The 15,751-nt window shown below is 46.8% G+C and overlaps 1 protein-coding gene across 4 annotated transcripts in view; it reads left to right on the top strand.

The window, feature by feature from the left end:
• LOC137095131 (lysine-specific histone demethylase 1A-like) overlaps positions 1–13,410 on the top strand; it is a 95,360-nt gene extending 81,950 nt beyond the window's left edge. For all 4 annotated transcript variants that reach the window (XM_067461426.1, XM_067461428.1, XM_067461427.1 and 1 more), the window contains exons 16-20: positions 5,999–6,186; positions 7,708–7,822; positions 9,033–9,160; positions 11,309–11,455; positions 12,810–13,410. In XM_067461426.1, the coding sequence (XP_067317527.1) occupies positions 5,999–6,186; positions 7,708–7,822; positions 9,033–9,160; positions 11,309–11,455; positions 12,810–12,995 (764 nt within the window). In that variant the 3' untranslated portion in view covers positions 12,996–13,410. The remainder of the gene's footprint in view (positions 1–5,998; positions 6,187–7,707; positions 7,823–9,032; positions 9,161–11,308; positions 11,456–12,809) is intronic.
• Positions 13,411–15,751: the final 2,341 nt, after the last annotated feature.

Below are 15,751 nucleotides of genomic sequence, written 5' to 3' on the forward strand. Positions count from 1 at the left end.
CTCAGTACCTACAACTCCTATAAACTGTGGTGAATTCTCCACAACCCTCTCTAGTATGTTCAGTTGCTAATAAATTCCTGTTTGCTGTGTGCCACAGAAAAGAATAGGAAAGGGTTAAGGGAGAGAATGGGTGAGGTCATGCAAATTCCACACCAATGGAGAGAGCAAGAAACACTGGGATGTCTGTGGTGGAGGAAAAACATAAAATCTAGGATGAAATTCTCCCCATATGAAAGCCTTCACTTGGATAATAGAAGACTAGAACCACAACTTTTAGGTGGTTCCTTCTCGTATCTGTGGAATGCACACTGTAGGTACTCTGGCGCCAGGACTGCAGCAGCTCCGGAAGTCCTTTAGAAATAATTAACTTGAGTGAGGCCCCGCCCCTACACTCCCCCCACACACCCTGGTCAGTTCCCTTTTTTTCTGCCATAGAAGTAGCAGCTCCCAGTCTCTTCTCTACCTTTTCGACTTTTTCTCCCTTCCTGGCATGGCCTCCAGCTTCAAGAAGTGTGCGGTGTGTGGGGGAAACTTCTCTGACACTGACGCACATGACCGCTGTCTCCTGTGTCTGGGGGAAGCGCATCCCGTTGCCTCCTGCAAGGCCTGTAAGGCGCTCACCCCACAGGCCCCAAAACGGAGGGACACTCGGCTGAAGGCGCTCCTATACGAGCGCGCACTTTTCCCTCCCTCCGCCATGCTCCGCCCATCCTCGGCAGCACCCTCACTGAGGGTGCCGCCCCCCAGCTCACCTCGGCTCCGTTGCCTCTCCCTTCCTCTGCGGCCGAGTGCCCACCTCCTTCGGCCTCCATGCGGCCTTCTGACTCCTCCAAGCCTAAAAAGAAGAAATGGAGGGAGGACGACTCCTCAGACACCTGGTGCTCCTTGGCTCCGCCTTCGACCGTCATGGACCCACCCACCCTAGCGCAGAGGCCTCTGTGCATGCCGAGCCTGGCGTTGCAGGCCTCGGGCCCACGCAAGCAGGCCCGGACCCGGTGCCAGGCCTGGCCCGCCCCCCCCCCCCGATGCGGGGGCAGCCGCCAGCCAGCATGAGACTCCATCGTGCCTTCTCCCGCTTCTGCCATCTGTGGCGCTTGAGGCTCAGGCTGCCTCCCCGACTGCCACGGGCCCGCGACTCTCCACAGAGGTACACCAGGGCCTATCTTCCTCAGACCTGGGCCATCAGGCCCAACAGGCTGGCCAGGTTTTTTCCCCTTTTCGTTCCCCAGCCCTCTCCCAGTATGCCTTTCCTACATTTTCTTCCCCACCCAGAGCAGGCTGCCCGCTCAGCAGCCTTATCACATGGCATGGGGCAAGGGGAGCACCCTCTTACTCCAGAGAGCAATCCATCCACCGGTCCCCGGGGGGCCGGGCCTAAGTATACGCTCCTGGCCTGGTGCCTGAGCATAATCCCCCTCCTCCACCGGCCTTTTCGGCCCCGTACCAGGCCTCGCCCTCTCTCCCACCCCCCGATGACGATGATGGCATCACTCCTGGTGATCTGTCCTCCTTATCGGGCTCCCACACCTCTGTCCAGCTGGACTCAACGCCCACACCGCATCCGCCACCTCTTTCGGATGCTACTGCCTTCACTTCCCTGCTCGCCCGGCTCTCTCGGGCCCTCAAGGTCCCAGTGGCTACTCCACGGCAGCCTGTGGACGACTTTCTCTTTCCTTCGGACGAAGAACAACAGGCGCCTCTCCCAGCAGCGGTTTCTTCCAGGGATTCCCTATCTCCTCCAACTCACTAAAACTCCTGATCTTCCACCTCCCTCGGTCAATTTGGTCTCCCGGAGGAACGAACCTCTCTACAAGATTGACTTTACCTCTGCCCCCTGGCTCGCACTCCCCCCCCCCCAACCAAATACAGTGGTGGCAGACATGACTCTGGGCAAACGCTTCAAGCCTCACAGCACTCCCTCTGACAAGGACGGCCAGAAGCTGGATTCCATCGGCAAGAAAGTTCATACCAATGCAGCCTTCATGACCCGCCTCGTGCACTATGGGGCCTACTTCGCCGCCTACCAGACCTACCTTTGGCGGCTCATGTCCTATTTGCCTTACCTTCCGGACAGCCAATGCCCTCTAGTGGATGCAGTTCTCCAGGAGGCCCTCACCTTGTCCAGGGCATAGAACGATATGGCCAAGTATAAGGCTGACACCTCGGGCCACTTCTTGGCCGCCTCTACAGCTCTCTGCCGCCACGCCTGGCTCCATGCGTCCACTCTCTCGGAGGAGGGCAGGGCGCTGGCCGAGAATCTACCCATTCACGACGCAGGCCTCTTCAACCCGGATACAAACACACAACTAAAGGAGATGCAAGACGTCCGCCAAGCAGCCCACAAGTTTGGCTACACCACCCAATGGCCTTTCCGTCTCTCAGGTCGGTAGTCTTCTTCCCCGGCTTTTGGCCGCCGCCCCTACCCATCGAGCAATAGGACCTTTCCACAGGCCTCCCTCTCCCAGGCCCCTAGACAGCAGCAGCCATTTCACCCAGCCCAGCAAACTAAGCCGTGCTTTTAGGGGAGAGGCCGATGTCGCTTTTAGTGCCGTCTCCCCACCCGCCCCCTCCCCCACCCATCCGGACTTGCCGTCCCCCTCTTTGTCCCAGCACGACGCCCTACCATTTTTGTTGGATTTTGATCACCTTGAACGGCACCAGCATGTGCTTTGGGTGCATTTTTGGTTTGGCTCGCGTCTTGTGGCCTTCCTTTCGGTCTGGCAGGCCATCACCATGGACCAGTGGGTCCTTGAAGTAGTCCACTACAGCTACTCCATTTCTTTTCTTTCCCTGCCTCCTACGGGGCTCGTGAGACCCACCCACCCCTCCCCCGGTTTCTGGGAGATCTCTTTGTTGTTAAGGGGGGCGATTGTCCCGTTGCACCCCGACACTTTCTCGTCAGCCTTCTTTTCTCGTTATTTTTTAGTTGCTAAGAAGGATGGAGGCCGCCGCACCATTCTTGACCTTCGCGGCCTTAACGCTTATGTTGATTACCCTACCTTTTGGATGGTGACTCTTCCCTCATCCTCCCCCTCCTCCCCGCTGAGGAGTGGTTCACCACTCTCGATCTCCGGGATGCCTACTTTCACGTCGCAATCTCTCCGTCTCACCAGAGGTTCCTCTCCTTCATGATAGGCGATCAGGCTTTCTCCTACTGGGTCCTCCCTTTCGGGATCTCCGCTGCCCCCAGGGTGTTCACAAAGTGCATGGCCACAGTGGCAGCCTTCCTCCGCACTCAGGGCATCACCGCCTTCCCCTATATAGATGATTGGCTCCTAGTGGCTCGCTCCCGACACTCCCTCCTCCGTGACACCCGCTTCATCCTTTCGCTTCTACAGGACCTGGGCCTTGTCGTGAAGCATACAAAGTCACATCTCACCCCTGTGAGGACGATACAGTTCATCGGGGCCATCTTAGATTCCATCACCCATACCGCCTTCCTCCCCAATGACCACTTCCGGACTGCGCGCGCTGATCTTGGCCGCTATCCGCTTCCCAACTGTCCGTGCGGCACAGATACAGTCCATCCTGGACCATATGTCATCGATGACAGCGGTCACCCTCTTCGCTCGACTTCACATGCACCCCTTGCAATCGTGGTTCCTCCAGCACTTCGACCTCCGCTGGGACAGTCCACGGACCTCCGTTCTCCTTCCCCCCAATGTCCGTTGCTCCCTCCGTTGGTGGTTTCACCGGCCAACGGTCTGTGCCGGCATGCCCTTCCGTCCCAGGGACCCCTCTCGAGTGCTCACCATGGATGCCTCCCTCACGGGGTGGGGAGCACACACGGCCCACCACTCAACCCAAGGGGTCTGGTCCCTGGCCGAGTGCTGATACCATATCAATCGTCTGGAGATGCTGGCTCTCTTCAAGGCCCTCAAGGCGTTCTGGGACCTCCTGGCCCTCCATGCAGTACAGGTGCGCACGGACAACACCACTGTTGTGTGGTACATCAACAAGCAGGGGGGCACCCCTTCCCGCTCCCTCTTCATGCTCACCCTCACCATATGGCATTGGTGCCTTGCCAACAGCATCCGCATCACAGCCGTCCATGTCCCCGGCCTGTCCAGCTGACCTCCTGAGTCGGTCCCATTCTCCTGCCTACAAGTGGGCTCTTCACCCGGACGTCGTCACAGCCCCCTTCCGTCTCTGGGGCACCCCGATGATAGACCTCTTTGCCTCACCGGACAACGTGAAATGCACCATCTTCTGCGCCTGGGGAGCGCACCAGACGCGGGACGGCTGCCTCGGCGACGCCTTCCTCTTCCACTGGACGGGGCCCTATCTCTACGTCCCGCTTCTCTCGAAAGTGGTCTCCAAGCTGTACCACGACGCGGCAGATGCCCTCGTGATTGTGCCTTGGTGGCCTCGCCAGCCTTAGTTTCCCCTCCTGGCTGGCGTGACAGCCAGCCGCCATCTCTCCCTCCCGTCTCGCCCAGACCTTCTGACAACCCTTCACGGCACCATCCGCCACCCGGATGTCCGCTGGCTCCACTTGACCGTCTGGAGGATCCAACCGCAGGGCTCTCCGCCGCAGTTCGCAACATCTTAGCTGCAGCCCACAGACCGTCCACCCGGAGGTCCTATGCACGCAAGTGGGAGGCCTTTTCCACCTTTGCCAGCATGCACCATGCGGACCCCCTCACCGTGTCTCCAGCCATTCTCCTTGACTTCCTTGCCTCCTTAGCGCACAAGGGCTTCACCCTCTCCTCCCTCAAGTGCTACCTACTTAGTGGCCATCGCTGCATATCGGAAACGACACCGCCTCGCACCTCCCTTCCAGGATCCGTTGGTGCAACTCTTCCTCCAGGGGAGGACCCTCCCTCCTCCTGCATGGGATCTCCGCCTTGTTCTTTCCTCCCTCACGAAACCTCCGAGCCACTGGCCTCCGCCGACCTCTCCTATCTCTCTTGGAAGACGGCATTCCTCCTTGCGAACTGGCTGCCCTCTGGGCCGACGAGCCCTACTTCAGGGTCCACAGGGACAAGGTAGTCCTCCGGACGGACATTTCCTTTCTCCCAAAGGTAGCCTCTTCCTTCCACTTGACACAGGACATCGTTCTTCCCACGTTCTTCCAACACCCCACATCACTTCTTGAATGTGCCTTCCATCTCCTCGATGTCCGCCGAGCGGTTCTCTATTATCTTGACCGCACGAAGCCCTTCCAGAAATCTTCCCGGCTCTTTCTCCAGTACAGGCCCGACTCCAAGGGTGTCCCAGTGTGGTCGCAACGCCTCACAGCGTGGGTCCTCGCAACGATCTGCCTCGCCTACCGCCTGGTGGGCAAGAAGAAAGGCCTCAAGGTTCACTCCACTCCTGAAGGCCTCAAGGCTCACTCCACCCAAGCAGTCGCGACCTGCATCGCCTTCTCCCATGGCATCCCGCTTCCCGACATCTGCAACGCTGCCACGTGGTCGTCCCCGCTGACCTTCGTCCAGCATTATAAGATCAACCTTTTGTCAAGCTGCCAGTCTGTGTTTGGGAGAGCTGTCCTCTTCTCGTCTCTGGCATGACTCCCACCATCCACAGTGAGTGGCTTTTTAATCTACCTACAGTGTGCATTCCACAAATACCACAAGAAGGAAACTGTGGTTTCTTACCTGTAACCATGGTTCTTGGAGTGGTCATCTGTGGAATCCACATATCCCCGCCCGTCCTCCCCTCATCGCTCATGCACTTGGCTCTGCCTCTTCTATGGCAGGGAACTGACCAGGGTGCGTGGGGGAAGCGCAGGGGCGGGGCCTCATTCAAGTTAATTATTTCTAAAGGACTTCCGGAGCTGCCGTCGTCTCAGCACCAGAGTACCTACAGTGTGGATTCCACAGATGACCACTCGAAGAACCATGGTTACAGGTAAGAAACCACAGTTTGTAGTGGTTTATATTATCCATTATCTGTTCTTCCATTCCTGTAAATTATCCAACAACAATAATGATTTTGCTTCCATGACATTCTCTCTCTATCCATCCATCCCATCCATCTCTTCCAATTTTACCAGGATGTGAGGTAATAGCTGTCAACACTCGTTCCACCAGCCAGACATTTATTTATAAGTGTGATGCTGTTCTGTGTACTCTTCCATTGGGAGTATTGAAACAGCAGCCTCCTGCAGTACAGTTTGTTCCCCCTCTTCCGGAGTGGAAGACTTCTGCTGTGCAGAGAATGGGATTTGGAAACCTTAACAAGGTAACTTGGAATGGATAAAGATGTATGTCAATAGAGGAATAAGTATAATAGCTACATCCTTGGCTTCCCTTGGAATGAATGGGAACTTACTTTCTCAGCTTCTTAGTGTGTGCCATAGCAGAGAATGAACTCAATCAGGCATTCAAGATGGGCCCTTCTGTGAGAGGGCCTGGAGATGCATCTTCCTTCTTAGAGCAGTGTTTCTCAACCTGGGGTCAGGACCCCTAGGGTGGGAGTTGCGAGGGGGTTTCAGAGGGGTTGCCAAAGACCATCCGAAAACATATTTCTGATGGTCTTAGGAACCATTTGGCAGAGAAGACTGAAGATCTCTCCGCCTGTCCTTCTCTTCCTTTTTGTAAACAGACAGTAAATCCTCCCACCAAAAGCCCTCCTCTGCTGTGATTGGGGGAGGGCTTTTTCTGAGACTTCAGTTGGGAAGGGAAGAGCAGGAGTGCTTGGTGCATGGCAGCATGGTGCGCATATGTGTGTGAGGGAGAGCATGCAAGGCTGGAGAGAGGCTCGTGTCAGCAAGTTCCTTTAATATATGGGGGTTCTGTGTGGGATGTTTGGCCCAATTCTCTCGTTCAGAATGCTCTTTGATTATAGGTGAACTAGAAATCCCAGCAACTACAACTCCCAAATGTCAAAGTCCAAACTCCACCAGTGTTCACATTTGGACATACTGTGTATTTGATTGGTCTGTATTTGATTGGTATTTGATTCAGGTCTGTCATTGTTTGAGTCCAGTGCTCTCTAGATGATGGTAAACAACAACTCCAAAACTCAAGGTCAATGCCCACCAAACCCTTCCAGTATTTTCTGTTGGTCATGAGAATTTAGTGTGTCAAGTTTGGTTCAATTCCATCGTTGGTGGGGTTCAGTTCTGTGATTGTAGGTGAACTATAAATCCCAGCAACTACAACTCCCAAATGACAAAATCCACCCCCAACTCCACCAGTGCTCAAATTTGGGTGTATCGGGTATTTGTGTTAAATTTGTTCCAGTGAATGAAAATACATCCTGCATATCAGATATTTATATTATGATTCATAATAATAGCAAAATTACAGTTATGGAGTAGCAATGAAAATGTTATGGTTGGGGGTCAGCACAACATGAGGGTCACGGCATTAGGAAGATTGAGAACTTAGAAGAATCCTCTGCTTTTCCTTTTCTCTTTCATATGCTGTCTCTTCTGGGACATTATTTTCTTTATCATAATATTTGCAAACATGGCATTTACATGGCTTTGTTTAATATCAGGCTTATGGCAGAACTGCATGAAAAGGCTTAGCTTGCTTTCATTGTAAGGTTAAATCTTAAGTTATAGATTAAGGAACACTGAAAATGTGATGATCTTTGTCTTGTATTCTTGTGTGTACATGTGCATTTCTTGTGGCTGAACTGGTTTTTTTTAAAACTAAGTCACTTTTGGTTTGTTTATATAATTTTAAGTTTGGCAAATATATTGTCCCATAATGTGAAATGCTCCTTATGATATCTGCTTATTTTTCTCGTTAGGTTGTGTTGTGTTTTGACCGTGTGTTCTGGGACCCAAGTGTTAATTTGTTTGGTCATGTTGGCAGCACAACAGCCAGCAGAGGAGAGCTTTTCCTGTTTTGGAATCTTTACAAAGGTATTTACAGCAAAGCATACTCTGTTTTCACAGGAGCAGCAAAATATTCCCTGAGGAGGTATTAAAACAGTACATCTTCTTCGAGCCATATACATATTTATTCAATTTCCTTTCAAGTATTTGTATTCTGCACAATGACGCTGTTAGAAATGTCAAAAAGCAGGAAGAATGGACATTCAGTATAGTTCTACAGTTGTGTGTGAATACGCTACAGTCATGTATCTGGTATCAAAAGTAGGATGCTGATTTCAAGATTGATTGCATGGCTTATAGGGTTTTTTTTTATTTATGACTCCTTTCCACCTGAGAAACTTTTATGTGAACACAGGTTTATGGGTATATAAAATAATTATAAAAATCAAACATTTAATGATAATAAATTGACATTTGCAAGGCTTGCTAAGCAGGCTGATACTGCTTTTTATTTTAGTACAGCTGATGTATGTTCTGTAGAGTCCACTGTAAACACTGCACATTTTTATTACCAATTTATGTAAATGGGTGGTGTTCAGAAACCTTTTACTATTGCCAATTTTTTTGTGATCCTATCGTTGAGTGAAAAAGACCCCATTTGTTTAGTTTAAGAAGCAGTGGTATAGACTATGTGGCAGGCTTCCAATACATGAGACTATTTGTCTGGTATTGGATTAGTTGACTTGTTTATGGATGTGATCAGAAAGCAGAGTGCCATATATACTTGGGTTTAAGTTGGAATAAATGGGTAAAAAAATCCAGGGTCAACCTTATACAAAAGTCAGTGCTGGGACGGGGTTTTTTTGGGCAGGAGTTGTTCAGAAACTGAGGTCCCTTCCACACAGCTAAATAAAATCCCACATTTTATTCAGCTATGTGGCAGTGTGGACTCAGTTCAAAGCAGATATTGTGGGATTTTCTGCCTCGATATTCAGGATTACATATATGGCTTTGTGGAAGGGCCCTTAAGTCTCTTTGCCTTCTTCTAAGGCTGGGAATGTGACTTGCCCAAACTCATTTCATGGGTTTCATGGCTTCATGAGGGTTTGAACCCTAGACACAGGTCTCAAACCACTACACCATGCTGTCCCCCTTTAAAAGTATCTACCAGAGAAATGAGAAAACACTGAACAAATATAAGATGTGATTAGAACTCTTGTTTAGTATTTGCTAAACAAGGAAGGAGTACTAATTGTATCTGCTGATGTCCTAGTAATGCTTTTCCCCTCTTGAACAGCACCAATTCTTCTGGCCTTGGTGGCAGGCGAAGCAGCTGGGATTATGGAGAATATCAGTGATGATGTCATTGTTGGGCGCTGCCTTGCTATTCTCAAGGGCATTTTTGGCAGCAGTGCTGTCCCTCAGGTATGATGTTCAATCCCATCCCTATACATTTAAGTAAAGCATACTTAGATCATGCTGCTGCAACACTGCTCATTTGTTATTATTATTATTATTATTATTATTAAACTTTATTTGTACCCCGCTAGCATCTCCCGAAGGACTTGATGCGGCTTACAAAGGCCAAAGCCTCAATACACAACACAACAATACACTCAAAGCAAATTAAAAACAATTAAAGCAGTATTAAAACAACAAAACCACAAGCAATAAACAATACATCAACAAGATAAAACTGGGCCAGGCCAGAGTAGAGGGTACAGGATTAAAAAGTGCTGATGTGACAGGTGATATTATAGGGCGTGTGCAGTGTGCGGCAGTCTTAAATTCTAATAAATTGCTTCTGGGACTTGGTATTGGAGATTTCCTAATGGGGAAGGCACATCGGAACAGCCAGGTCTTCAAATTCTTTCTGAAGACTGCCAATGTAGGGGCCTGTCTAAGCTCTTTGGGGAGAGTGTTCCAGAGATGGGGGGCCACCACCGAAAAGGCCCTGTCTCATGTCCCCACCAAACGTGCTTGCGACGCAGGCGGGACCACGAGCAGGGCCTCTCCAGATGAGCGTAATGAACGCGTGGGTTCGTAGATGGAGATGCGGTCTAAGAAGGGATGTATAATTGAAGTTTTCAAAATTCTCTCAACCATTCTCCTCTTTGAAAACATTTTGAGTCAAACTTAAGCCACCATCTTTAAGAATTGCTTTTATTGAGCTGTGATGCCTACTGCAATGTTTGAGAGAAGCTGTAATAAGCCAGAAAATAGGCTGCGTGTTTCTTGCCACTGTCAGTTAGAAGACATGGTGCATCATATATACAGATTTCTGGTCCACTTGCTGACACATTGAAGTGGGAACTTTAATATACAACTAATTGTACCCACCTGCGTTGCTGTGGCCAACATTCCCTCCCTCTTTCTCTCCTTTCTTTCTCTTCTTCCTTCCCTTTTTTTTTCCTTCTCTCCTTCCTTCTCTTCCTCTTCCCTTCCTTCTCCCCTTTCTTTCCCTTCCTCTTTCTCCCCTTTCTTCATTCTCTACCTATTGCAACTCCTAGAAGTCCTCCTGATCGATTTATCTACTTAGCTATCTCTATCTAATCTATCTATCTTATCTATCTGGAGGATTGCTGGGAGTTGCAGTCCAAGAATAGCAAATTGGAAGTATGCAGGGATTGGGATGCTCTCCAAGAAATCCAAGGAGAAGAAAGCCTGCAACTTGGAAGCAGTGCATTTGGATCATCCTCCTCTCCTGCAGGGCCTTGTCCAGGGATGCTGGGAGCTGTAATCTAGAAGAGAGTGTGGATATGCTATTGTGTGTTTTGTTTGCCAGGAGAGTCATTTTTGCACATGCGCTGTAGTATCTTTTTGGGGGTTTTGGCTTTTGCTGTGTTTTTCAGTGTTTTTTGAGTGATGATTACTTGTTGGCCTGATAGGTGTCTTGTGTCCAAATTTGATATCAATTTGTTCAGTGGTTTTTGACTTATGTTAATCCCACAAATGAACATTACATTTTTATTTATATAGATTGGTTCTGTTTTTTGTTTTTGTTTTTTGAGTAAGACTAATATTACACAATACCTAAAATGGCCTTTTTTTTGCTTTGGCCGTAAAAAATCAGAGAGCCAAATAAAATTGCCATTAAGAATCCCAAGTATTAATTTGATGTATCTATAACTTGAAATATTTCTATTCTTTATATGAGCCTGGCAATAATTTTGCTTGTTTCCTTTTGTCTTGCATGTTGTGTTTGTTTTAAAGCTTTTTGTCCTAGCTTTTGGCTAACATAATAAGTCATACTGAACAGAAATATTGAAATTAATAGCTTACATACCAAGGCAGGTCCCATTTTACATTGAATAATTGGCAAAATGCATAAATGATGCACACACTGAGACTAGATTCTCCCTCCATATTTGTTGATAGTTTCTTGCAAGTTTCTTTTCCAAGCTTGTTTTTAAAATGTGTTGTCTATATACAAATACAAATTTGTATATTTTGTCTATACACATGTATAGACAAATGCATGCTCTTCCTTCTAAATGTCAGGGCCTGTTTAAAGCTCAACTTTCAGTGCTTTAAAAAATATTTGTGGTTTTTCCCTTCCATGTTTTGCCTTAGCCCAAGGAAACAGTGGTCTCTCGCTGGCGGGCTGATCCTTGGGCCCGAGGATCCTATTCCTATGTAGCAGCTGGATCTTCAGGAAATGACTATGACTTGATGGCTCAGCCAATCACTCCAGGACCAGCCATTCCAGGAGCCCCCCAGGTGAGAATAGGGGAAGCTGCAAAATGCCAGGAAGCAGGCATCCCAAATTTTGGACTTGACTGCCAGTTCTTGCTACTAGCATTTCACTTACTATCATCTGAGATACAGATTTCCTTTGTCATATTCTTAAAGCTGTCAGGAGATGACTATGCACTTATAGATATCTATCAACCTTATAAAATGTGTTTTTCTATTTGTCTGTGGCAATTTGGCCTTTTGGTTGTTTAGATTCTTTGGCCTTAAGAACTTGACAGGCTTGTTGTTTACATTAGTTGACACCAGCATGATACTGAATGCTGCTTAGGCCATAGAAATGACCTGGTCCCTTCTCTGTGGACTCCCAGTCAGTCTTAAGTAGGTAAGGAAAGAGCAACAGAGAACGATCTTCCTTTTTTAGGGGTTTCTCCAGACTCTATTAGAGTGTATGGATACAATGTACCGTATATACTTGAGTATAAGCTGAGATTTCAGCCCTTTTTTTAGGCTGAAAATCCTCCTTTCAGCCTATACTCGAGTCAAAGTTATTTATTATTTTACTATTATTATTATTATTATTACATTTATTGTTTTACTCTATTCTTCTTATTATTATATTGTTTTACTCTATTATTGTTATTATTACATTTACATTATTTTACTCGTATTATTTTTATTATTTATTATTTTAATCTATTATTATTGGAAGAATAGGTAATTAAATTTACATTGAAGGTGGTTAGAATAATGGTTGAATCAGAGTTAGTCTTATCTAAAATTACAATTTTATGTAAATATTAAAAAAAATTAACCTACTGATGCCTCAATTAATGTAATTTTATTGGTATCTATTATTATTTCAAAATTTACTAGTAGCTGCTGCATTTCCTACCCTTGGCTTATACTCAAGTCAGTAAGTTTTCCCAGTTCTTTGTGATAAAATTAGGTGCCTTGGCTTATATTCGGTTCGGCTTATATTCAAGTATATACTGTATATATTAGAGACTAGTTCTTATGATAAGATGTCATGATTGCTGCCAACAAAGGGAGGATGGTAGCTTTGTCCCAGTGTACTTTGGGTGCATTCTCTCAAAGTAGGTGCAGAAACTATAAGCCTATGTGAGATGAGAAGCTTTTTCAGGTTTGTACTACAACTGCTGAAACTACAGCAAAGGAATTTGCAGTTCTCCAGGAAAGAAGTCTGTTTCTGACAACCATGTTCAGATTCCAGCTCAGCCTTGGGTTTTGGGAGTGGTCCTGAAAACATGAAAGTATTCCCTTTCTTCATTGTTCCTTGGTTCTGCAAGTGATTTGTAATTTTTACTAGGTTCAAAGGGGCCCTTTTAACATGGCTCACCCATACTTCCTTTTTCCCCAGCCTATTCCTCGGCTGTTCTTTGCTGGAGAACACACAATCCGCAACTACCCTGCAACTGTTCATGGAGCTCTGCTGAGCGGATTAAGAGAAGCTGGACGCATTGCAGACCAGTTTCTTGGAGCGATGTATACTCTGCCTCGGCAAGCCACTCCGGTGGCAGCTCTGCAGCAGGTGCCAACCATGTGAAGGTACAAAATGTTGGAAGTGGTGGAATGATTGGAAGAACAATGGAGCTGTGATTAGAAGCAAGTGGCCGGTTGGTCTTGTAGCACCGTCAGTTAGAAGGCAAAGGTAGGAGCCAGAAAGTTAGCCTTCCAAAGACCTCCCTACTCTGAGAAGGCAGTTGCTAACTGCCAACCTAACCCTGGTCCACTGGAGAGGTACTTGTGGTTTCCGGAATACAGACTCCTAGTTGTTCTCAATGGAAATTTATTCTGGTACAGATGTGGTTTGGGGTCAGTTTCTTTCCAGAGTTTAGAACTCCTGTAACTTAGCTGCTTTGATAATTAAGGTGAGATTGTTTCATGTAGATTTTGTTTTGGAAAGCAGAAATAAATGTTCTTTTTTTTTTTTTTAATGAAAAACATATGCAACAAAAACATCAGGAATATTTCTCTTTCATTTACTGTGTGGTAGTGTTAAATAGTTAGAAACCATGCCTGATATGAACCCACTCAGGGCTTGGTGGGATAGGGAGATGTATTTATGGCCTCTACCAAAGCACTTGGAATGGACATACTTGCTTTGAATCTGCATCATTTGAATTTAACATTGGTTCTTGTCAAGCATCTAATAGGGTGGCATTATTCGTAATTAATACAAAGTTTGATCTGGGAAGGTATAGGAATGATCAGACATATTTTGCTTATAAATATTAAATAACATGCTATCAGAAGCCAACACAAAAGTTAACTAAATGTGGTGCCATAATTAACTGGAGACCCATGTTCATATCTCATTTGTGAAATTCTTTCTTGCTGGTTTAGAGAGCCAACCCCTTCTTTCCAGAAGTGGTTGCAGTTGCTAAACTCTGCCTTTGGACAAATAGGCATCAAGTGTTCACCTCAAAAGATAAGGTTTGTATAGAACTTATAATTAATGTTTGGAAGTATCCAGGCAATCTCTGAAAGGCTCCAATTCTGTGGGTGTGTTTCCACATTGTGGATCAGTAGCGGCATGCTCGTGAACAACACTTTTCTTTCAGTGGCTTTGAATCAGTCATTATTAAGATAGAGAGCATGATCTGATGTAGGGGTACCACAGGTGGAGTACAAGCTTTTCCTGATATCCTCAAAGGCATCTTCCTTGAAATAAAAACAAACTATTTTATTGTTAAGTTTAGCTTAAAGGATATATAGGCCCAAAGATACCATAAAAGTCCACTAGATGTTGGCAATACTGTAGGTCTTAGGTCAGGGTTGTGTGTGTGTCAGGAGAGACTTGAGAAACTGCCAGTCGCTTCTGAAAGAATTGGCCATCTGCAAGGACATTGTCCAGGGGAAGCCAGGCTGTTTTACTATCCTGTGGGAGGCTTCTCTCATGTCCCCACATGAGAAGCTGGAGTTGACAGGTGGGAACTCACCTTGCTCCCTGGATTCAAACCACCAACCTTTCGATCAGCAGTACTGCTGGCACAAGGGTTTAACCCATTGCACCACTGGGGATCCTAGGTCAGTGGTATCAAACTCCTTTTCACTGAGTGTGTTTGTAATTGTAATTGTATAAAGCAGGTAACACCTTTCTCTGCCAGCAGGCATTTGGAGAAGGATAAGGGGCATGCTACTGGGGAGGTTGTGGTGGGGATTGTTTGTTTTGAAATGCATTTTAAATTGTATTTATCATATTTTAATTGTATTTTAGCCTAAACCACACAGTACTAGTTAATTAGTTCAGAATTATTATTTTTTTGTAATCGCTTTAATTGGGGACTTGAGTGTGTGGTGGTTAGCCACCTTGAATCTCCATGGGGAGAAAGACAGGGTATAAAGAAAATTAATAAATAATTGGACCTATGTTGCTCTGGTATTGAAAGCCACCTGGGCGACTTAAAATGCTGTGGCAAGCCCGATTGGGCCCACGGGCCTTGCCTTTGACATGTGTTGATTGTGCAAAACAGGTTTTTTCTGTCATAGAAACCCTACATTCTTCTAGCTCGAAGTAATCCACACATTATAATACTATACAAATTGTTTTATTATGTACTGTACAACAGACAATATTAGTCAGAAAATAACATGCAGACAAACATTTGCGTTTAAACATAGCATGCAGACTTTTTCTCTGTGTAATGGGTAGATGAAGCCCCACCTGCTGTTAAGTGCCCAGACAACTTTGGGACGTGAAAGGACAAGGCTTTCCCCCAAGTGAACATGCTAGCACCACTGTGCTTCTTCCTCTGGAGCTGGGGTGGAGTGATGGGGACAGTGCTGGTTAGTTGCTGGGCTTGAGATGGCTGGCAAACAAGGACATTGGGACAACACCTTGCTAAATTGCACTTGTTCTTTCTGAACCTGAAAACAAGGGAAGACAAGGCAGGAGGTGTTCATCTGCCTGTCGAACACAATGTACTATTTGGCAATCCCTTTCACCCAATCTTAACATTAGCAAATACAGGGTTAGTCAAAATGAATAGGCCAATAAGAAAATTAATTGTACCCGAATGTATGTTTACTGTAACCAAACCACAGCTACGTAGCAACAGATAAACTATCAAAGTTTTTTTTGAGCAACACACATGTACGTTAATGCCGCTAGGCGTCGCTAGGAGTTGCTGTTTTCAAAATGGCGGAATCAGGCAAAGAGAAGGCGTTTTGTGTGATGACATTTGCTAAAACAATGTCAGTAATTACGGTCCAGCGAGAATTTCGAGCCAAGTATGGCAAGGAACCACCTCATCGACATTCCATTGCGAGGTGGGTAAAGCAATTTGAGGAGACGGGCTG

The sequence above is a fragment of the Anolis sagrei genome, chromosome Y (assembly GCF_037176765.1).
Source record: "Anolis sagrei isolate rAnoSag1 chromosome Y, rAnoSag1.mat, whole genome shotgun sequence".
Classification (NCBI taxonomy): Eukaryota; Metazoa; Chordata; class Lepidosauria; order Squamata; family Dactyloidae; genus Anolis; species Anolis sagrei.